At 37.2% G+C, this 22,341-nt stretch overlaps 2 protein-coding genes across 2 annotated transcripts; both read left to right on the top strand.

The window, feature by feature from the left end:
• Positions 1-3,457: 3,457 nt before the first annotated feature.
• Positions 3,458-14,254, top strand: lcp2a (lymphocyte cytosolic protein 2a). The gene is made up of 21 exons (XM_084387595.1): positions 3,458-3,847; positions 4,173-4,235; positions 5,068-5,114; positions 5,801-5,872; positions 8,019-8,056; positions 8,140-8,180; positions 8,269-8,461; positions 8,544-8,641; positions 8,724-8,769; positions 8,863-8,928; positions 9,049-9,077; positions 10,624-10,643; positions 11,133-11,267; positions 11,345-11,366; positions 11,475-11,487; positions 11,579-11,672; positions 11,825-11,865; positions 11,953-12,023; positions 13,330-13,404; positions 13,497-13,646; positions 13,737-14,254. Exons 1-21 carry the CDS (start codon positions 3,713-3,715, stop codon positions 13,860-13,862), a joined length of 1,575 nt encoding a protein of 524 aa, XP_084243721.1. The 5' UTR covers positions 3,458-3,712; the 3' UTR covers positions 13,863-14,254.
• Positions 14,255-16,153: 1,899 nt separating this feature from the next.
• Positions 16,154-17,994, top strand: foxi3a (forkhead box I3a). The gene is made up of 2 exons (XM_084386396.1): positions 16,154-16,882; positions 17,009-17,994. Exons 1-2 carry the CDS (start codon positions 16,276-16,278, stop codon positions 17,527-17,529), a joined length of 1,128 nt encoding a protein of 375 aa, XP_084242522.1. The 5' UTR covers positions 16,154-16,275; the 3' UTR covers positions 17,530-17,994.
• Positions 17,995-22,341: the final 4,347 nt, after the last annotated feature.

Raw genomic sequence — 22,341 nt, 5'->3', positions numbered from 1 at the left:
TTGTCCAATTCAATGATCTATGCTAAGCTATGCTAAAAGTGGTACCGCCAGACCCGGAGATCGGCTGAATGGATTCGAAACGGGTAAAACTCAACTGTTTAACTCTGGGGGAGGTGTAAAATGAGCCTATTTCCAAAAAAAGTGGAGTATCCCTTTAATGTTATCGTTATCGGCCCAATAAGAAAATTTGGTCAATATTTTAAAACCTATAAATGTATTATATCCTTCAACTGAGACATTTCAGATGTGCACTGTTGGCCACGATGGTTTTGAATCGCTTGAAATATGATTGGAATCACTTAAATAAAGAAAATACAGTTCAGTGCAACTCCGACATATAGGCTACATAAAATTATAATTGGAACATTATAATTGTGTGCTTGGGACACGGCTTTTAATGGTGAGACTTTTGTTTTTGTAATCAGGCTCTCAAAAATTACATAAAAATTTGGATTTAGATTTATCGGCCAATATATCAGTTAATGGCTTTCAAATATAAAGAATTATCGGTATCGGGCAATTTTTCATATGGGTGCATCCCTAATTTATACACACACTGTAAAAAAATACATGATCAGTAAATTATGACAACACATGTTTTTACATTGCTTTAACTCATCAAAATAAGTTTGACTTTTAAGTTATACAAGATTAAACTAATTTTAAGTAATTTTCATGTAATTTAAGTTGAAATGACTCAACATCCAAGTTGATTGCACTTAAAAAATTTCAGGCAGTAACTTTTTTTTACAGTGATATTTGTAAATCTGCCCGTAAAAAAAAAGGGAAAAGACTAGCTTAGTATATTGTTTTTATTTTTTAGTTACAGAACAATTAGTTTATGATATCAGTTGTAGAATATTAATTTACCTTGTAAGCAAACACAGTGCATTCAAGTAATACATTCATACATTAAATACATTCAAGAGGAACTGTAAATCCTGTTATTAACAATTGAACAAATTATTATTATTCTGGGGACTAATTACCAAAAACTAAAGTGAAGGAAAAGTTTAATCTGGTATTGATGTATATATAGTAAATCACCACCTGATGGTGCTATTGGATCTCATGAATTTGCTAAATGCAAAAAAAAACACTTAGCAAAATAATCAATAAAATAGATTAAATCAAAAGTCAGCATCTGACATTCTAAATGATGTCTCATAGACCTTGTCAATGAAAAATGCCAATTCACAAGATAAATATTCCAACAATGACCAACATGTTGATTGATAAAGGGAAGCAGCTCAGCTGTTCACACAGTTTACGAAGAGTTCAGCGGCCTTCGATCAGAGACGCATGGTGACGCGTCGCGTAGTCAGAGGGTTCAGGCCTTCATTTGCCTGTAAATGCCACATTTCCATTGTGCACAGTTAAAGAGGAAATATAGCATGTCAGTTTTATCAAAAATGAGGAAAAATTTAGCACCAGTGACAGGTTTGTGATCTCAAAGAGAAACATGAGACCATAGACTGCGAGTTAAAAAACGATCTATCGCATCAGTCATAAGATACTCAAATAAATCAGCAATAATGGCTGAAGGAAAGGGCGTCTAAAGAACCATTGCAAACCATAGTTTCCACTCTAATAAATTCAGGTCGTTACTGAATTCAGTGTGGGAGCTCCTTTTAACATTATTGACGTTGAATCAAGTTGATGTTGAATGACATTACATTTTACATTTACATTTACATTACATTTACATTTTACATTTGTAAGTACACAAGGTAATTCACATTACCTTGAATTAAAATCATTAACTGACTTTTCCTCCAGACATATTTTAATACACCCACTTTACCACCATCTTCTGCATATAAGCAGCCAGGAAATGGAAATAACTGTGACAAAGCAGGGGTACTGCATGACATCAAATGAATGTAATATAACTATATCTAAACAAAACATCCGTTTGTGAATCAAATGCACATTACAGCTTCATCAAAGTGAATATTCAGTGGTGGAAGAGATATTTCCATGAACTAACCCCTCTAGACCCAAGAACAGGAGCAACTGAATGCTTGCAACTCATATTTTCCAGCAGTGGGTGTTAAATGCAGTTCAGGGACTGAACCAGACGCTCATGTTGCAGGTCACAGTCAACATAATCGTTCAACGCTTTGTTTTTGCAAATGAAGTATTTCGTAATTTCCCACAAAACTATTTGGGTACATGTTTTGAAATGAAGCATATACAAAAATTGCACAATTTAACCGGGTTTACTTTATTCTTTTTTTAAGTTAAAAATCAATAGTTTTATATATATATGTTTATGGTTCAATTAAAATGATAAAAATAGCTGGTATTATCAATCAAAATGCTGAATCTAAATGTGGATTTTAAATCTGCATTTAAATAATAATCGAAATATTTAGCTCATTATGGCAAATGAAGCTCTGAGCCAAAAGATGTGACTATATGACTATAATAAAATGTTTATTACAGCATATCATTATTTTCTATTGTAAACTTGGTTGTGTGTGTTAGCATTTCTGCTTGCAAAGTTAGCAGTCATGCACTGTAAAAAATAAAATAAAATATGATCAATAAGTTATGACAACATATGTGACCCAGGATCACAAAACCAGTCACGAGTAGTATGGGTAAATTTAGCCAACAATACATTGTATGGGGCAAAATTATAGATTTTTCTAAAAATCATTCGGTTATTAAGTAAAGATCATGTTCCATGAATATATTTTGTAAATTTCCTACCGTAAATACATAAAACATTTCTTTTTGTGAGTGAATGCAGCACAATCGCCAACATAAATGTAGAACTTTAAAGGTGATTTTCTCAATGTTTCGATTTTTTTGCACCCTCAGATTCCAGATTTTCAAATAGTTGTATCCCGGCCAAATATTATCATATCCTAACAAACCATACATCAATGGAAAGCTTATTTATTCAGTTTTCAGTTTTCAATTTTCAATTTTCAACTTTGTTTTATAAATTCTACAAGATTCAACTCATTTTTAAGTCAGTTTAATGTGATTTAAGTTGACATGACTTAAACATCCAAGTTGATTGTACTTAAATTTAAGGCAGCAACTTTTTTTTACAGTGTGATAGCAAGTGTACTGCTCATACAATTATTTTTACTTGTGTTACTTAGAAGTGTGATTGGCAAAGATTAACTGGCAAGTGTTTAATAATGGACTTTTCTAACACTGATTCTGAATTATGATAAATAACTTAAAGAGTTTAAGTAATGAATGACGTGGAAGTGGCCAGTTTTAGAAAATGAAGGCAAATAAATATCATTGTTTTTTTAAACAATGTTAGTGTGCATAATGTCCAAATGCTTATAGTCTAGGCTACATCATTCTGAGTGGGCGAGGATGAATTATATATATATATATATATATATATTTTTTTTTTTCATGAAGGGGCTGTACTTCCCCTATTTGTCACAACAATCATTAACAGGAAGTCTATGGGGAAGTGGATGTCATTCTTTCTTTCATACAGTGTTCAGGCGAATCCGGGGTGTTGGTTTTTTTTAAGCATTTATGAAAATGTTGGTCGAATTTTGAGTAATTCGTTCACGTCTACATTTAAACCTGGGTGAATCAGTCACTGTCTTTTTTTGGTGTCTTTTATCCTTTGATTTATTTTTCTTGATTTGACACCAATCTCCTCGTGTTCTGGGTGGACATAGCGTCAGACACAGTGTGAACCCACTGTGAGAGTGGCAACATTTTTTCAATGCTTGAAGATATCAGAGATTTGATATTCATAAGCAAGTGTAGTCAATTTGGAACAATGAGTTTCGATGGGATTCCATCCAAATCGGAGGTTCTGAGCTGGGATCCACACCGGTTAGCAGACTTTCTGAAGAGAGTAAGTTGCTTTCTCTTTTTATCTTTCAATGTCAAAACACATGAATTGAAACTGGAAGAAAAAAACTGTTGTAATTATTATTGCTATGTTTATTTTATAGACCTTCAGCACACATACTTATGAATTTAATACCAATTTAAAAAACGGAGAAATGAAAGACATTTGTTACAGCACCAACGAACCTAAAAATGGCATTGAATGTACTTTGATATATTTGATATTAAATGATATTTAATATTACATTATGTTGTTTATACATATGAGATATGTGAATATGTGTGCGACCCATATTCATCTGACATCATTTCTTTTTCATTATCTTTAGCGGAATCTAACTGGATGTGATAAGGTCATAACACGATATAACATCAGTGGGCAAAGGTTTCTGGTAAGTACCATTTAAAATTCGGTCCATTGGTTTTGCTGGGTCACAGCCCAAATTTTGCATTTAGAAAGCAGAAATGACCATTTTCAGCCTACATGTCATCATTTTGTGTGTCATCATAATTCAGTATATTTTTGTTCCTATGCAGTGTGATTTTTTTTTTTTTTTTTTTTCATAGTTTGTAAAATTTTTTTATAAATAGTTATATTCTTTGTGGAGCACAGACCAAAATTACCCTTTACAAAGCAGATGTTTGTGGTCTGACTCAGTGTAGCATCATTGTTTCCCTTGATCCAACAATTCCGGAACTGCTGTTATTAGAATCTAAAACTAACAAGAAATGTTAGAACTCCTAATCAGTCAGAATTAGAAAAAAAAGAAAGAAAAAAACTTTATAAATGAAGGTGCTATAAATGTTACAGTATACACACACACACACACACACACACATACTGCATATACACTGTAAAAAAGTATTGTTGATTTAACTTAAAGTTAACTTAACTTAAAATTTTGAGTTCATTGAAACTGAGTTCATTGAGTTCATTCAATTTCAAATTGAAATTTGAGTTAATCCAATGGAGATTGGTTAATCCAATGGAGATTGGAAATTTGAGTTAATACAATGGACATTGGTTCATGTGTTATCTGAACCACATTAATTATCTTTGATTTGACCAAAGAAAAAATGATGTGAAATCAAATATTTTTTTTTACATTGTGTGTGTGTAAAAAAAAGTATTTTCATGATTTATCACATTTTTTCTTATCTTTTTTCTATACACACACACACACAAACACATGAATTTAAAATCAAGCTGTATTTTTATTTTAGAGTATGACTGAAAATGACCTTCAAAAGTTCCCTAAGCTTCATGCGCCGTAAGTACTGACTGCATTTTTTTTTCTGCTTATTTTGTGTATTTGTCATTCTTTTTTCTCATTCTGGGTAAATCGCTAATACTTTAGACAACTGTAGAATTTATATGGCATAAAGTGTAGAATAATTTATCATAGCCACAGTACATACACAAGACATACTTTTTATTTATTTATTTATTTCAAAAACAAATCAACTGTGCAGTGTACAAACAGGTATAGAAGCATGCAAGAACGCCATCGGTGACATAGTGACATTGAAAAGGAAATACTGCACAGGAAAGATAAACCAGAGAAGCAGATGTGGCAGGAACCTTTGCGCTGATGCAGAAACTCTTATGAAGAGCATGTTTGCTGCGAAATTGTTACATTTCACACCTCAATAACACTTAAATAAATAAATGTAATTGACTTCTCCCCAAAAGCAAATTTGGCATTAGATACGCCACAGTGACTTAATGGTACATATGATTATTGTTAGTTTATTGAGTAGTGTCAGGTGCACAGAAAAGAGGACAAAATGATGTCTTTGTTACCACATCCTGCCTGCATGGGTTGAACCCTCAGTCAGTTCATAAAGAAATAATTACATGCTTTTCTGTCTCCTAAAACGCCTACTAATCAATAACATGCCAGCAGTGTTAGTTACACTTTGAGGATCTGAAACTGGTGTTTCCTTATATTTCTAGGCTTATCTCCAAGATTTGTCAGGAAATCAACAAAGAGAAGAAAAGATTCTTTCCACCGATTCCAGCAATAAGGCCAGTACTCTATATCATCACAATTCTTGTGTTATATCTGAGATATAATATACACTACCATTCAAAGTTTGGGGTTGGTAGTATGTTTTTGAAAGAAATCGCTCATGCTCATTAAGGCTGCAATATTTGATCAAAAACAGAGTGAAAACAGTAATGTTGTGAAGTATTATTACAATTCAGTATGACTGTTTTCTATTTTAATGTATTATAAAATGTCATTTATTTTATGATGGCAAAGCTGCATTTTCAGCATCATTACTCCAGTCTTCAGCGTCACATGATCTAACACTTGATGGCTGCTCTGTTAAGTCTTCGTCGTCGGTTAGGAACCTGGGTGTGCTCTTTGATACCAATCTTTCATTTGAAAGTCACGTGTCTAGTATCTGTAAAACCGCATTTTTCCATCTTAAAAATATAATCTAAATTACGCCATATGCTCTCGTTGACAAATGCAGAACAATTAGTTAATGCGTTCATGACCTCAAGGCTAGATTATTGTAATGCTCTACTGGGTGGTTGCCCTGCACGCTTAATAAACAAACTACAGCTGGTCAAAAACGCAGCAGCTCGAGTTCTTACCAGAACCAGGAAGTATGACCATATTAGCCCAGTTCTGTCAACACTGCATTGGCTCCCTATATAAATTTTACAATATTGCTGATTACTTACAAAGCACTAAATGGTTTAGCTCCGCAGTACTTGAGCGAGCTCTTAACGCATTATAGTCCTTCACGTCTATTGCGATCTCAAAATTCCGGCCAGTTGATAATACCTAGAATATCAAAATCGACTGCTGGCGGTAGATCCTTCTCCTATTTAGCAGCAAAACTTTGGAACAGTCTTCCTACCATTGTCCGGGAAGCAGACGCACTCTGTCAGTTCAAAGCTAGATTAAAGACACATCTCTTTGACCTAGCATATACATAACACATTATAGACTTCTATAATTCAATGTTAGGCTGCATAGATCAGGTCAGCCGCAACCGGGAACACTTCCCATAAATCCTGATGTACTCGTTACATCATAAGAAGAATGGCATCTACGCTAATTTTAGTGTTTTTGTTTATCCCGAGGTTTTCCCGCAGCCTGCCGGATCCAGATCTGATGAAGGACCTTCGCCTGGATCCCTTTACCACTCTACAGATAAAGCGTTGTCGGGAAAATTCGGTTCGCGTATCTACCCCGAAGGGATAAAATTCTGTATCAAAAATGTTAAGGCCAGACAAGTAGTTTTTTAAGGCTCGGTTTTGTAGGGAATTACAAACCTGCGCACATATATTCAAACACGCATACCAATAGACTGAACTCGTAATACGCATGTGCACGGCATCAGCGTTCTCACAGGTTTCACGTTTAAAGTCTGTGTAGAGTTTCCTGTTAAAACGGTGTCGTGTTAGCGGCCCCTAAGTTAATAACTAATGATCGTTGCGACGGAAGTGAACTTTAGCTGGAAAATAACTTTCTTTAAAAACTGCTATAAAGCCAAAACAATCTCTGTTACTTTAAACTATCCTTGTATCTCTGTAAAGCCGCTTTGGAACAATCTACATTGTTAAAAGCGCTATATAAATGAAGATAACTTGACTTGACTTCAGAAATCATTCTAATATGCTGATTTTCTGCTCAAGAAACATTTCTTATTATTATCAATGTTGAAAACATTGTGCTGCTTAATAGTTTTGTGAATACCCTGCTACAATTTTTTCAGGTTCCTTTTATGAATAGAAAGTTCAAAAGACCAGCATTTTTTAAAAATAGAAATAATTTTGCAACATTATAAATGTCTTTTTATTGTTTAGATCAATTGAATGCATCCTTACTGAATAAAAGTAATAACTTCATGATTTACTTGCCCTCATGTGGTTTCAAACCCATATAACTTACTTTCTTCTGCGGAACATAAAAGAAGAATGTTTTGAAGAATGTTATTTGAGAAACTCTTTGCTTGTACATTGGAACAATGAACCACGTTGACTTCCGTTATATGGACAAAAAAAAATTATCACTGAGACATTTTTCATAAAAAGTCATTCAGGTTTGGAACCACATGAGGGTGAATAAATCAATGGAATGAATTCATCATATAACTACCAAGTGCATCTACTGCCAGAACGCGACTAACTATCCTTATTGTTTTGTAAATAGGCCATCACAACCAGTTCCCAGCTTCCCACAACCACCAGGTATGATACATCGAATATATTCAATGCTACAAGTTTGCTTTTAAAGATGTTGTCTAGAAGTCACCTGCTCTTACTATTTTCAGTTGATCAATATGAGGATCAAGCGTGGGACCCAGGAGAGTTTGTAAGTCTTTTATGTGTGTCTCAAACTGTTTTGAAGTGATCAGCATCACATCTGACGGGCAGAACGCATGTATTCTTTCTTCATTAAGGAGGACAGTGAAGACGACTACGAGGATCCTAACGAGGATAATATTTCAGAAGGTGATGCTAGCGGTGGAGACTATGAGTCCCCAGAGGAGGGGTCAGACAGTGATAATGGCTATGAGCCTCCTCCATCCGAGCCAAAAGAAGACACGGCCCAGATCTGTCCCGCTAAACCCATGGAAAACAGCGACTATATTGGTACGCAAAAGTGGACACTTTTCCATCCTATTGCTGTCTCAGTCCTTTGGAAAAGTCATGATGGGATTCCTTGATTTATCAGATAATAACCGCACACGTGGAGTGAGCAGAAGCCAACCGCCTGTGCCTCCGGAGCGCCCGGGCCCCGGACCCTCTCTCCCTCATGTGGAGCGGCCAAGTGTGAGTCCATCATATTTCCCACTTTTGTCTATAATTTTCCCTTTGTGAGTCTATAAACAATAAAATCTTTATTCAATATTAGGTTGGACAACATGTGAGAGAAGAGCGGCCCCTAAAAAGACCCCCTGGTAAGAGAGTATGTTTGTTCTGAGTGACAGCTAATCTGGGTGGGACGCTGTTGAACTGATCCACCTTTCCCCCCCCGTCCCATGCTCTTGTAGCACCTGCTGTAGACCGCAGCAAAAAGCCAGGAACTCTGGAGAGAAGCCACCCTCCTCCTGTAGCAGGTCACTGCACTCGCACATTTATATCTTAATGCTTTTTTAGCAGATAATAATTAAGTAATAATGCAATTCAGATTACCTAAAGACTAAAGGGAAGTCCTTGACTGTATTGTGTCCTCACAGGTGGAAGGGGCACTAGCTCATTGGACAGAGTAAGTTTGATTTGTCCTACCTCGACATAGAAGCTGCCAAAATCTGCTTTAATTTCCCACTTTTTTTCATATCACCAACTTGCATTTACCAATCACTAATTAATTAATTAATATACTATATTAGAATTAATATATATTTTAAGAATCAATATCAGTAGCTATACACTCACCTAAAGGATTATTAGGAACACCATACTAATACTGTGTTTGACCCCCTTTCGCCTTCAGAACTGCCTTAATTCTACGTGGCATTGATTCAACAAGGTGCTGAAAGCATTCTTTAGAAATGTTGGCCCATATTGATAGGATAGCATCTTGCAGATGATGGAGATTTGTGGGATGCACATCCAGGGCACGAAGCTCCCGTTCCACCACATCCCAAAGATGCTCTATTGGGTTGAGATCTGGTGACTGTGGGGGCCATTTTAGTACAGTGAACTCATTGTCATGTTCAAGAAACCAATTTGAAATGATTTGAGCTTTGTGACATGGTGCATTATCTTGCTGGAAGTAGCCATCAGAGGATGGGTACATGGTGGTCATAAAGGGATGGACATGGTCAGAAACAATGCTCAGGTAGGCCGTGGCATTTAAACGATGCCCAATTGGCACTAAAGGGCCTAAATTGTGCCAAGAAAACATCCCCCACACCATTACACCACCACCAGCAGCCTGCACAGTGGTAACAAGGCATGATGGATCCATGTTCTCATTCTGTTTACGCCAAATTCTGACTCTACCATCTGAATGTCTCAACAGAAATCGAGACTCATCAGACCAGGCAACATTTTTCCAGTCTTCAACTGTCCAATTTTGGTGAGCTCGTGCAAATTGTAGCCTCTTTTTCCTATTTGTAGTGGAGATGAATGGTACCCGGTGGGGTCTTCTGCTGTTGTAGCCCATCCGCCTCAAGGTTGTGCGTGTTGTGGCTTCACAAATGCTTTGCTGCATACCTCGGTTGTAACGAGTGGTTATTTCAGTCAAAGTTGTTCTTCTATCAGCTTGAATCAGTCGGCCCATTCTCCTCTGACCTCTAGCATCAACAAGGCATTTTCGCCCACAGGACTGCCGCATACTGGATGTTTTTCCCTTTTCACACCATTCTTTGTAAACCCTAGAAATGGTTGTGCGTGAAAATCCCAGTAACTGAGCAGATTATGATATACTCAGACCGGCCCGTCTGGCACCAACAACCATGCCACGCTCAAAATTGCTTAAATCACCTTTCTTTCCCATTCTGACATTCAGTTTGGAGTTCAGGAGATTGTCTTGACCAGGACCACACCCCTAAATGCATTGAAGCAACTGCCATGTGATTGGTTGATTAGATAATTGCATTAATGAGAAATTGAACAGGTGTTCCTAATAATCCTTTAGGTGAGTGTATATATACATACATATATGTAGCATTATTTAGTCCAGGCCTATATGCTTGAAATATAAATGACCTTTTTTTCCCCTAAAATAGAATTTTAAAATTCCATTTTGACTAAAACAATAATCATTTATGTTTTAATATCTCTCTAATAATGTATTTCTTCTGCAGGCTGTCCAACCGCCAAGAGGGTATGATTTCATTTATTTGAATTTTTGTTTAATAGTATTCTGCATGTGCAGCTTTAGTATGACAATATTCAGAGTCATAATTTACCATTATTTAAGATCTCTTATTGGTTTGTTTACTTTAGCCTATAGCATTAGTCACATTGAAATTACTGAATGACTGCAATTACATCTGTGCACATAGAATATGCTATTTATAGGTCACCGTGATTTTGCCAAGTAAGACATATTTTGTTGATCCTGGAACAACATTCCTGTCCAAAAACAAGCACCTAACCCTTGTTGTAACCCTAATTTTGACATAAACTGTCAACTTGACCCTCAAATCTGCTTGGTTGATTGGAATGTTTTTTCCAGGATCAACAAAGATGTTGATTCAGGAACATGTTCTACTTGGTGAAATCACTTTCATAGTAGCGGTCAATTACTGAATCGCTGTTTTAAGTATGATAAGTACGTTTTTCAGGATGTCACATGCTTTTTATCCTACAGCATTACTGCTGCTCCTCTCAGACTCCCTGCAGTGGAGCTGCCAGGAGACCCGATGAGAATTCCCAAACCCTTACTTCCTCCATCAGGGGTGCGCAGAAGTGCCTCCTCCGTAACACCAGGCTACTCTCAAAACAGGTCAGATTCAAGAATGTAACACTGCACCATTCTATTCACTGAGCTGCCAATGTAACCTGTATTTCTTTTTCCAACAGGCATCTTGACCACAGAAACGAGGTACACATAAAACACACACACACACATACAGTCCTAATTGTTTGTGCAATTCACATAATATAGTAATTCACTCACTTAATTTGACTGGGGGGGTTTTCTCTTCAACAGTTTCACGATGACAGTAAGTAATTTTCTTATTTGCATATTTTTGATGACAGATTTAATAAGAAAGCACACAAACACCCAATGTTTGAATACTCTTGATTTTCCAGCTGCCAGGCACAGCTCCAACACGTTTCCACTGCATGCCAGGAATCCATCGCCAAGACCGCCAGGAACCCACGGACAGCCTTTTCAAACAGACACGTGTGTATTCAAATGAGAACACCGTCTGTGGGTGGTCAGACTTGATACTACTCAAGAATATGTGGCCAAATGAATACTGATGTTCAAAAACATGAGTTAAAGGTGCAGATACTCCACTATATCTGACTATATCTCTGTCACATTTCACACAGTGTTAGCCCCAGTCGATCACTACCGGCAAAACTGCAGGAGGGTAAGCACGGATTTCACTAGTTTGATTTATCTTACTATATATTCAATGAAAATAACTAGATACACCTTTTATTTTGTTGAATGAAAGCAATGAACGATCACCGGAGAAGTGGAAGAGGAGCACCACCACCACCACAAACAGACGTGGGCGGCATGCAGGTACAGTACTTTAAAGTGCTTGAGCTACTGACAAGGGTTGCCAGGTCTGCACAACAAAACCCGCCCAATCTAATTGGTAAATCGTGACGTAGGGCATCCTGTTTACGGGTCAAGCCTCCATTCGTTTCAATTGAGGGTGAATTCCAAACAGCGTTTTTCCACCCTTGAAGGGCACCTCGGGAAAGGGACACCCTTTGTAGGAGCGTTCCAAACGAGAGTGAACAACTGAATTGTGGGCCCTTCCACAAGTCTGTTAGCGAAGGTAACATGCGATGGTCACTTCAAGGAAGTAATTTAATCATTTTTAGTCATGTTCTGCCCTTCGGGGTGAGTAGGGCATAGGGATGCACACTTCCGATTGGAATTTGCCATGAGAGTACTATCTCAACAGCCATTAATGAGCACTATTTCTTCATATCACACGGTTAAGCTAAGCTTTTAAAAAGTCTCCGAGCTCATGGCGCCTTGGACATTAATATTTTAAATACTTTTAAAAGACATCACTCTAATAAAAGGGTCATGATTTTTCAGTAGTATCACAGCACACAGTGTGTATTAGCACTGTTTGCTGTTTGCTTTTGGTAGCCTATCTAATAGTGCGCTTGAACCCGGAAACGGTGACACGTGACGTCAGATTTAACAAGCGGATTGCTAATCAAAACTAGCCCAATCTAGGGTAAAAATAAATAAATCTCGACTACGAAACCTACCCGCAGCAACGGAGTAATAGTGACCCAATTCTGCAAGGTTGTTCTGACTGCTGCTGACAAACAAAGACCAGCAGATGGCGCCCTTGTATTTCCTTTGAGGTGATACTGGAATGAATCTACTTTCTAGTACACAGGGGGAAAACGTGATATAGGATTTACTTTGAAACGATTTTCACTCAGAAATTGCTAGTAAATTTACCTAAATTGTGACCCCCCCTGAATACACAAATAATGACAAACAAAGGCAAGTATCACTGAATAAAACATGAAATTTTGAAGTGGAAAGACAGAAAAAGTAGGCCTATTTTCTTGTTAAACGTAGGCTACTACAGTAATCTTTATTTACAACTTCAAAAAATCATTTTTTACAGTATATGGTGTATTTTTACTTCTTCAAAGTTCTAGTGCATTTTTTCTTACAGTATAGGCCTATAGTTAACAGCCTGCTCTATGCTACATTTGACTCATGTTACTATTAGGTATTTTGTGAAATGTTTGGTTTTAATTAATCATAATTGTCTCAAAAATTCAGAGAAAACAGACAAACATTTCTCATTAGTCTTTGTCAGCCCAAATATCTCATTATTTCTCCACAGGACATGGATCCAGCTTGGTATGTGGGTCAGATCTCCCGCGGCGAGGCAGAGAGCTGTCTGAGAAGAGTTAACAGGGTGAGGCTTTGCGTTCCTTCTCATTGGAATTGGGGAAAAAATATATCATTCTCAGGTTGACAGTTAATTTGTCGAAATGTGTCCCCTGAAAGGATGGGACGTTCCTTGTGCGAGACAGCTCAAATCGATCCTCTAACCAGCCTTACACACTCGTGGTCCTGTACCAGGAAAAAGTTTACAACATTCAGATCCGCAGATTCCAAAATGGATTCATGCTAGGCACTGGGATGAAATCCTCAGAGGTATTCAAACTCTTGTTGTTTTTTATGTCTGTAATTATAGCCACATGCTCAATGACCAAAGCTTGTAACACTGTTGATTGTCTTTGGCAGACTTTTGAGCGGGTTGGCGGCATTATCAACCAGCACAAACACACGCCACTCCTTCTTATTGATGCTAAGAACCGAGAATCAAGCCAACAGAAGCAGTGTGCTCTGATTTATCCAGCTGGATATTAAACATAGTAGGTTACATGACTAATTCACAGTAACTACTTTTGCTTTTTCATTTCATGATTTGAATTTTTTTTTTTTTTTTTTTACTCAACTTCAAATCAACACAATTCAAAATCTCTCAGGTGTGTGTAAAAATGTCTCTGGTGGTCTGTAAAACACTGTAAAGTTTTTTAATGCATAGCTGCACATTGCATAGTACTGGATATCTGTTCATATAAACAAAAAGAGTAGCCTATTTTATCACTATTTGGACTGTTATTGTTATTTCTCAAACAAATCAGTCTTGTCGCTTTTAATTTGAAATTTTCCACGAGTTCCTGTTTATTTGTTGTTAAATTCGTATGATCATGAAATATGAAATGTATATTGACAAGACAATAAAGATTATAATTCTACATGTGTGAGGAACTGATTGAGGATTAGTCGCACTGTCAACAAGGATTATGTTTGTCGCTTATTTCTTTGAAATCAATCTGTTCACCTGCCATTAATAATTTGAAGGCTCACTTTATAAAGGTGAAACGCAGGGCACAGTTTCCCCTAAATTATCTCACGTCTATCAAACTGTCTCCGAGTTGACAACACATCGGTGCACAAAAGGGGATTCGGTTACAATGACTTTGGCATGAAACGTCAAAGCAACAGGCTACAATAACAATGCTGTTTGAGGAAGACTGGTGAAATTGTGTCAGATTTATAAGTGCTTGTATTATTTAGATAATCGACTAGCCAATACACTCAGGATGCGAATTACAGGGGGGCTTGGGGGTCTGACCCCCTAAAGAAGGTTTGCTCCCCCCTGAAGGACATCAAAACAAGATGTTGGGTAGGCTGTGGGTGGGGGCTCAAAGAAAGTAGTCTACCCATAATATGAAGCTTAAACCTGTATGAAGATAGTTGAATGAATTCATGGGACTTGCTTTTATTGCATGGACTAAGAAAATAACCACTATCTGACCCCCCTGCCATTGTGTAATTATGTGTAGGCCTAATTAACAAATATATAAAATAAATGAATATCAATCTTTGCCAATCTCCCTTTTCCCCAAAAAAGAATGTGCGTTAAGAGAGTCAAGTTAGGCTAAACTTATTGGAATTTAATGTAATGGTAAATATTTTAGATGTTATCTGTTATCACGCTTTCGTCAGCCAGGTTGAATTTAGATAAAAACATTTGAAGAAGGAAATGATGGGGTGTGTGGTCACATTAGCGAAATTTAGGTCCATTTTCAACAGCGTTGGAAGCACTGCTCGAAACAGAAGTCACTTTGAAACCAAGCTTTCTGTTGTTAAGCTCGGGGAATTCACGGGACCAACTTGAAAACGAGTGGAATCTGTGTGGGGAACTTTTTCTTCCTCGTGAGAAACTGCCGATGACTGATTTCGCCCGCGAAAATTCACCGAATAACGTTAAATGAGTGCACATTAAAGGTAAAAGGTAGGCCTACTCACTCATTGCGGTTTTGATCACTTCAACAACAGGTTTTAATCATCTGGCCACTATAGCTGGCACAACGGATCAAATAATGGTAAAATAAACCGTAGACTTTCAATAAATCGCGCGCGATCAGGCAACGCCGAGACAGTGGAGTCGCTCATGCGCGTGCAGGAATGCGCGGTGCGCGTGCTCTGTTTAAGAATGTAAATGAGACCCAAATAATGATAAGAGACCCAAATGGCTCAAATTGAATTCGCATTATCTCAAGTGAAAGGGCGGGGGGTAAGATGAAATAGGGGATACCTTTAACCCCCCAACAGCGCCTTCAAGTGATCTAAAAATGTAAACAAATTAACCAAGCCCAAGGCATGATGGTGTCTTTAATATAACAATGTTTATAATGCCACAGAAACCACATTGGTATCAACTTAAAATTAGTTAGATAAATTTGTCAGCACATTGGGTAAGATTTGTTTATTTATTTAGCTATTTATTTATTTATTTATTTATTTATTTATCTATCTATCTATCAATTTATTTCCCCTCATTTCACTTTAATAGTTCAGATTAAAACACAATAATCTACTTGTATATAGTGTTAAATATGATTAGTTGAATACTGCAAATTGTAACTGATCCAGAACTGTTCCAATTGATCTAAATTCAACTTGTATGTGACATACGGAATGTTTTGTGTTGTGCATAATGATATGAAGGTTAGGAATTATGCATGGTAATTTTAATTCAGGAATTTAAATTAATCCACCCGAGTCACTCATGAAACTTAAGATATTTCACTGATAAATCTAACCAACCCCCCTACCTCCAAACAAATGAGGGCTGAGCTGTGACCGTGACAGCCAATCAGAGCAGAGAGGGTGTTACAAAACTTGTATAAATAGTTCAGGTGAGACAGGTGTCAGGTTGTGATGCACCTGACCAATCCACCTGTGTTAGACAGAGGCAGCAGAACAGTACATGGTATTTTCTCCCAGAACGACAGAACAAACAGAAGAAAAAAGGGAGGAAAGCATGACGTCATTTGTTCCACAAGCCCTTTCACCCCAGTTCCACAGCATGGGGCAGGAGTCCCAAGAGTTCAGCCTGTATGGTGACAACTTCTACAGCACTCAGCCTGTGCCTAGTCCACAGCAAACCCTGCCGTCCGCTTACGATTTCGGAGAATACGCCGGACAGACCTCCAACCCTTACCTGTGGTTCAACGGACCTGGGCTCAATCCGGCCCCCTGTCACAGCGGAGGGCCTCAGCACTACGGGATGCCGAAGTCGTACTTGTCTGCAGGTGGAATCGGAGGCTCGGACGGCAGTATCAGCTGGTTCTCCCTGCCGTCCCAAGAAGATCTGATGAAGCTCGTGAGGCCTCCATACTCTTACTCAGCACTCATTGCGATGGCAATACACGGAGCCCCAAGCCGACGTCTCACTCTTAGCCAGATCTACCAGTATGTGGCTGACAACTTCCCCTTCTACAACAAGAGCAAAGCCAGCTGGCAGAACTCAATCCGGCATAATCTCTCACTCAACGACTGCTTCATGAAAGTGCCCAGAGATGACACCGATCCAGGTTAGAACATGCTCAAACTACTTCTTGTGTTTAGAATTTTTCTTGTGTTCTACTGTTTGGGTTTTAGTTCCATTTTAGTTCATTTTTCAACTGCCAAAATAACATAAAGTTGCTTCTGTTGAACAGGTAAAGGCAACTATTGGACCCTTGACCCAAACTGTGAGAAGATGTTCGATAATGGCAACTTCCGTCGCAAAAGGAAGAGAAAGTCCGACTTGGCCGAAGAGGAGGGTAAAGGCTATTCTGGATCGGACTCTGCTCTATCAAGTCCTAAAGAGCCCAGCGACACCTCCGAGAGAGGAAACTCTCCAGTCTCCGCAGATCTGACACCATGTCTCAAAGGCTTCCTCCATCAAATGGGTGATGTGGCTTCAGGCTCAAGAGAGGCTCTTCTTCCATCTTCTCTGGCATTGCCTTTGAGCCAAAAATCTTCTCCTAATGGGGCGTATGGCTCGTACTCACCGAGCGCAACCGTGCCCCAATGGGAAACCCACATTCCTCCCCCTGTCGCATCCAACATTTCCACTTCGCCTGCTCCATTCACAGACAGCTATAATGACACTATGCTCAACCAGTACACCAGCCAGCTCTATCCCGTGCTGGGCTCCTCTGACTTGCTGTATCCACGGGACGGAACAGAGGTGTAGCTCGGGTCATAGCACCATCATGTATGAACTGTGGCCACAGGCACTTGAGGGAGCGGTCGGCCCGCATCGTGAGCCAAGTTCCCACCGCAGTGCCTGATTCAGCAGGTCCGAGTGGACGCGGAGGAGATTCCCTCTATCAGACAGTTGTGTGAACGCTCTCACACGCTCTTCTCAGACTCACGTGCTGACATCATCTAAATCATGTTGCAGCTGAAAGACAACAGTAATCGCCCCGGGCTACTGGTCCCAGTACCGTTTTTTGTGTTGTGGTTTTTGTTTTGTTTTTGCGACAGATTTCAGTTCTGTAAAATTGAAGGCTGGAACATGCATAAATGCACTGACTTTTAGCATAAATATGAATTTGTCCATTGTTCAATATTTTCTATTTGTATTGTTTGCTTTATATATTTTGTGATTGTAATATATACTGTTTTTGCCAAAATAAACATGCATATTCACAATTGCTACCATCTTTATTGCTATCATATTTATAACAGTGCTGTTATTGGTAACTGAAACTATTACAAATGGTTTCTGTTAATTGAAATAAGGCTGAATAAAATATATAACTTTAAAAACTTAAACTTAAGAAAAATAGACATCTTGCCTTGGCAACTAACAAACATTAAGTACTAAACCCCGTAAATTTTTTTTGCTGCATAACATTTTTAAGTACAATCAACTTAAAATGTTTAAGTCATTTCAACTTAACATCACATCAAATTGACTTTAAAAAAAATGAGTTGAATCTTGTGTAAATCTTGAGTTAAAAGAAATGTAAAAACATTTGTTGTCATAACTTATTGATCACTAAACTAAAAAGAGAACTAAAAACTCAAAATTGAATAAAAATAAAATACAAGTATTCAAAAAACAAATAAAAATGACAAAATAAATCAAATGAATACTAAAACAACATTAAAAACCTGTCATCATTTACCCACAATCATGTCTTTTCAAATCTAGACTTTCTCATTGGCTGACCGCAAAAGAAGATATTTTGAAAAATATTTGTGTGGGTTTTTTTTTTTTTTTTCATACAAGGAAAGCCAATGTTGTTTCTTTGGAGCCCGTTGACTTTCATTATATGGACAAAACAGATTAAATATTCTTCAAAATATATTTTATGTTTCACAGAACAAAGTAATATTGGCTTATAACATAATGATGAGTAATGGTGACCGTTTGTTTGTTTTTTAAGTAAACCGTCCTTGTTCCACTATAACTTAAAGATTGAAGCAATAAACAAGACATTTCTAAATCTCATTTAAAACAATAATAGCAAAATTAAAACCGTGAAATGAAAAGGGGAAAAAGTTGAATACAACGGAAGAGATGCAATGCATCACAAAACTTTCACCCGTATTTCAGTCAGATTCATCATTCAGTGCTTATCAAGATGTGATGAGGCTCAGTTAAAGTTAGATCTACCTGCTATCTCCCAATAGAGTTAGTGATCCATCCCACATAAATGAGACGTGGGGAGGGAGATCCCTAAAGAACCGTTAAACAACATGCCTTAAACACGAAAAGAAGTCGTAATTATCAGACTTAAGTCCATTCAATCTGATCCACACCAAAGAGGAGGTCAAGTAAGAGAGAAGACTGCGAAAGGGACAATAACTACAAATGCCTAATGTGTGAAAAGGCACAAACACTTCAAGCCTGTAGAGACCAACATGTGATTGTCAAAACTACCTAGTCTGTCATTACAGCCACTGACCCAAAGTAAAAGAAAGGTGAGGGGGAATACAGCTAAAGGAACCGTTAAACAACAAACCCTAATCGAGAGGAAAAGACTGGTTTGACAGCCATAGGGACACCATTTTTTTTTTTATATGAAACAAAACTTGTTCCTCAGGGTCTCAAAATCTTTGGCTGCAAACAGCTACTCAGATGAAAGACAATATTCCTCACAAGACTATAAGATCTTCGTTGGAATCAGCCGAACTTTGTAACATTCTAAAGAATTTATTTATCTGGTAATATCCGAAAAGAACACAACAGAATATTCCTGGTTCAATAAATTAAGCTCGATCAACAGCATTTGTGGTATAATGTGGATTAACACAAAAATGAATTTCCACTATGGTTATGTTGAGGCACTTACAATGGAAGACTCCTTTTGGGATGATTCAAAAGCAGAAATGTGAAGCTTATTAAAACTTGTGAATTTGAGCTGTAAAACTGTTCAAGTCATCAATTGTACACTGTAAAAAGTGAACAGTTGGATCAACTTAAAAAAATTGCTTCAATTGGTAACACCTAAAGAAATTAAGTTTTCTCAACTTAAATGATCACGTTTTATCGTGAAAACCGTGATATTTTAAGTTGAGAAAACTTAATTTCTTTAGGTGTTACCAATTGAAGTAATTTTTTTAAGTTGATCCAACTGTTCACTTTTTCAGTGTACAACTGTTTGGCATTATGCATTTTGCATTATGTTGTCAGTTAACAAATTGGTTAATTCATTTTCTCCAGACTTAAATCACATTATCTTAAAAAAATTACTTCAATTGGTAACACCTAAAGAAATTAAGTTTTCTCAACTTAAATTATCACGTTTTTCACAATAAAACCAATTGTTACCAATTGAAGTAATTTTTTTAAGTTGATCCAACTGTTCACTTTTTACAGTGCATTTTGATTATGTCTTGTAGCTGTAGGTCTATTGAAACAGCGAGTATTTAAACGTTTACAGATTGTCTCATTCACTTTCATTACAGTGTTTTAAGAAAAGGAGAGACAAGTGGGAATGAATTTTTGTGATGCCATAAATACATCCAATGAATGAATGACTTCATCATGCAATGGCCCTATTTGAATGGGACTGATAAGGGTGTGTGACATATGGGATATTGTACGTTACATCTTGCAATACACCCAACTCGTTTCTTCCCTCAGGGAGTGAATCTACAGACTGGCGTTCACTAAAAAGCAGAGTACAGATCGTATAGACTAGAGTATTGGTGGTTCTTTTTTACTGCGTGTCAAGACTTGGCAGTGCAGATAAAAAGAAAGCAAATTTGAATTGAAGCAGTTTGGACCAGTTAGTTTACATAAGTGTTCTGACCTCAGTAGTTATAAAAGAAGTCAAATGAGCACAGAAATGCTGAGGTTACCTGACTAATGACTGTCATGGGAATCGTCTTTCATCCCCGCTCCCTCATGCCAGACAGAGGGAAACTGACGTTTGCTCTGCTTCCACTGGCTCATTTGGTTCAGGAATTTGTTGGTAAAGTGGAAAATAAAACACTGATGTAAAATAGGAAGATCATTCCTTTAGATTAGAGAGAATGAGTCAGCTGTTCATTGCTGGTTTCAGCAGGGTTTCACCTTTCAGTTCCCTAAACCTGTTAGCTCCTCTTACCTCCCCCCACACAATACAGCGGGGTTAAAAGTCGCTGACCACAGTACGTTTTAAGAGTTTGAAGAAATGTAAGATGTATAAGATTCTGCACTGGGTCACTATAATTTGTAGCATGTGAAAAGCCGAAAGTTTGCTTCATTTGCAACACATTCTAAAATTCATGTTAATATACATTTCTAGTTTTCCTATTAACTTGACTCATATAATACAATTGAATGAAAAACATATGTTAAAAATGCCAAAGAGAAGCATTTTTACTAGTATCTGTATAAAATGAAATAAATACACAAATAAATAAATAAAAACCTACTTAAACAGATAGGCTACATAAATATGGAAGGATAAAAATGGCTAATTATTTCTACAAAAAGGCTTCCTTCAAAAACAATGGGTTGTTTCAACCCGTGTTTGGGTCAAATATGGACAAAGACAACCATTGGGTTTAAAAATTAAATTAAATTAAATAAATTACACCAACAGTTGGGGTTGTCCATATCTGACCCAAATTTGTGGTCACAACATTATGCCATAAGTGCTGTTTATTGCGCTTATATATAGGTTATATAAAAGTATATGATCAATAAGTTATGACAACATATGTTTTTACATTGCTTTGACTCATCAAAATAAGTTAAGCAATTTTCAACTTTTAATAGAATTTATGTTGAAATTCCTGATCCTGAAGTTGATAAAAATAAAAAACATATATATATATATGGCTTTTATTAAAGTCCAACTGAAATCAAAATTGACCCTATTTACTTTGTTAGCGCATATTACTAGTCTTGTGGTGAACAATTAATCCGTGCAAGTTAATACACAGAAAAAAATTTGTTTGCCGTCGTAATCTTTAATCAAAGTCTGAAAAGTTACTTCCGGTCTGGAATGGCGTTCCTTCTCTGATGACGTAGGTTTGACGGCTTGGTTTGGGAAACGCTTAACCACTCCCCTCAAACCGTTAGTCTGTAATGAGCGAGAGATGGAGAGGAGGAGCGCTAGAGTAAAACCCTGCCCTCTGTTCAATATTCCTTTTCACTGGGAAATACGTCACAACACTGGAGAAAAGTCGTTTGCAACTTCCGGTTCACGCGGACTTTAACTTGCACTAAAATTAAAAAGAAAAACAGTATTTTTCATTACATTTTATAATCAAGTTTAGATTCAATGTAAGCTGAAAAAGACAACATTTTGAAGCATTCTTGTGATTACAGCAAGATAAATGTCTCTAACACTAGGAGTTTGATGTATATTTAAAGTACATTTTAAAATGTATAGGCCTATACCACTGTATTAAGCAATAATCTAATAATGAACCATAATGATGCTTACAACTTGAGTGAATACCCTGTTTTACCGGAGTAAATGATCAGGATTTATGGCCCCGCGGCAGCGCATGACAACAGTATAGGACTCACTGATATACAGATATGCCAATCATTTCT

The sequence above is a fragment of the Rutilus rutilus genome (assembly GCF_951802725.1).
Source record: "Rutilus rutilus genome assembly, chromosome: 18".
NCBI classification, from domain to species: domain Eukaryota; kingdom Metazoa; phylum Chordata; class Actinopteri; order Cypriniformes; family Leuciscidae; genus Rutilus; species Rutilus rutilus.
This window is presented reverse-complemented; position numbering and strand designations above follow the sequence as displayed.

Excerpts from the sequence above, each read along its gene's own strand:
- foxi3a (XM_084386396.1), top strand. The coding sequence starts at position 16,276 with ATGGTATTTTCTCCCAGAACGACAGAACAAACAGAAGAAAAAAGGGAG. Across the intron at positions 16,883-17,008 it reads CAGAGATGACACCGATCCAG|GTAAAGGCAACTATTGGACC; the intron begins GTTAGAACATGC and ends TCTGTTGAACAG.
- lcp2a (XM_084387595.1), top strand. The coding sequence starts at position 3,713 with ATGCTTGAAGATATCAGAGATTTGATATTCATAAGCAAGTGTAGTCAA. Across the intron at positions 9,078-10,623 it reads GCACTAGCTCATTGGACAGA|GCTGTCCAACCGCCAAGAGG; the intron begins GTAAGTTTGATT and ends TTTCTTCTGCAG. Across the intron at positions 13,647-13,736 it reads CTGGGATGAAATCCTCAGAG|ACTTTTGAGCGGGTTGGCGG; the intron begins GTATTCAAACTC and ends TGTCTTTGGCAG.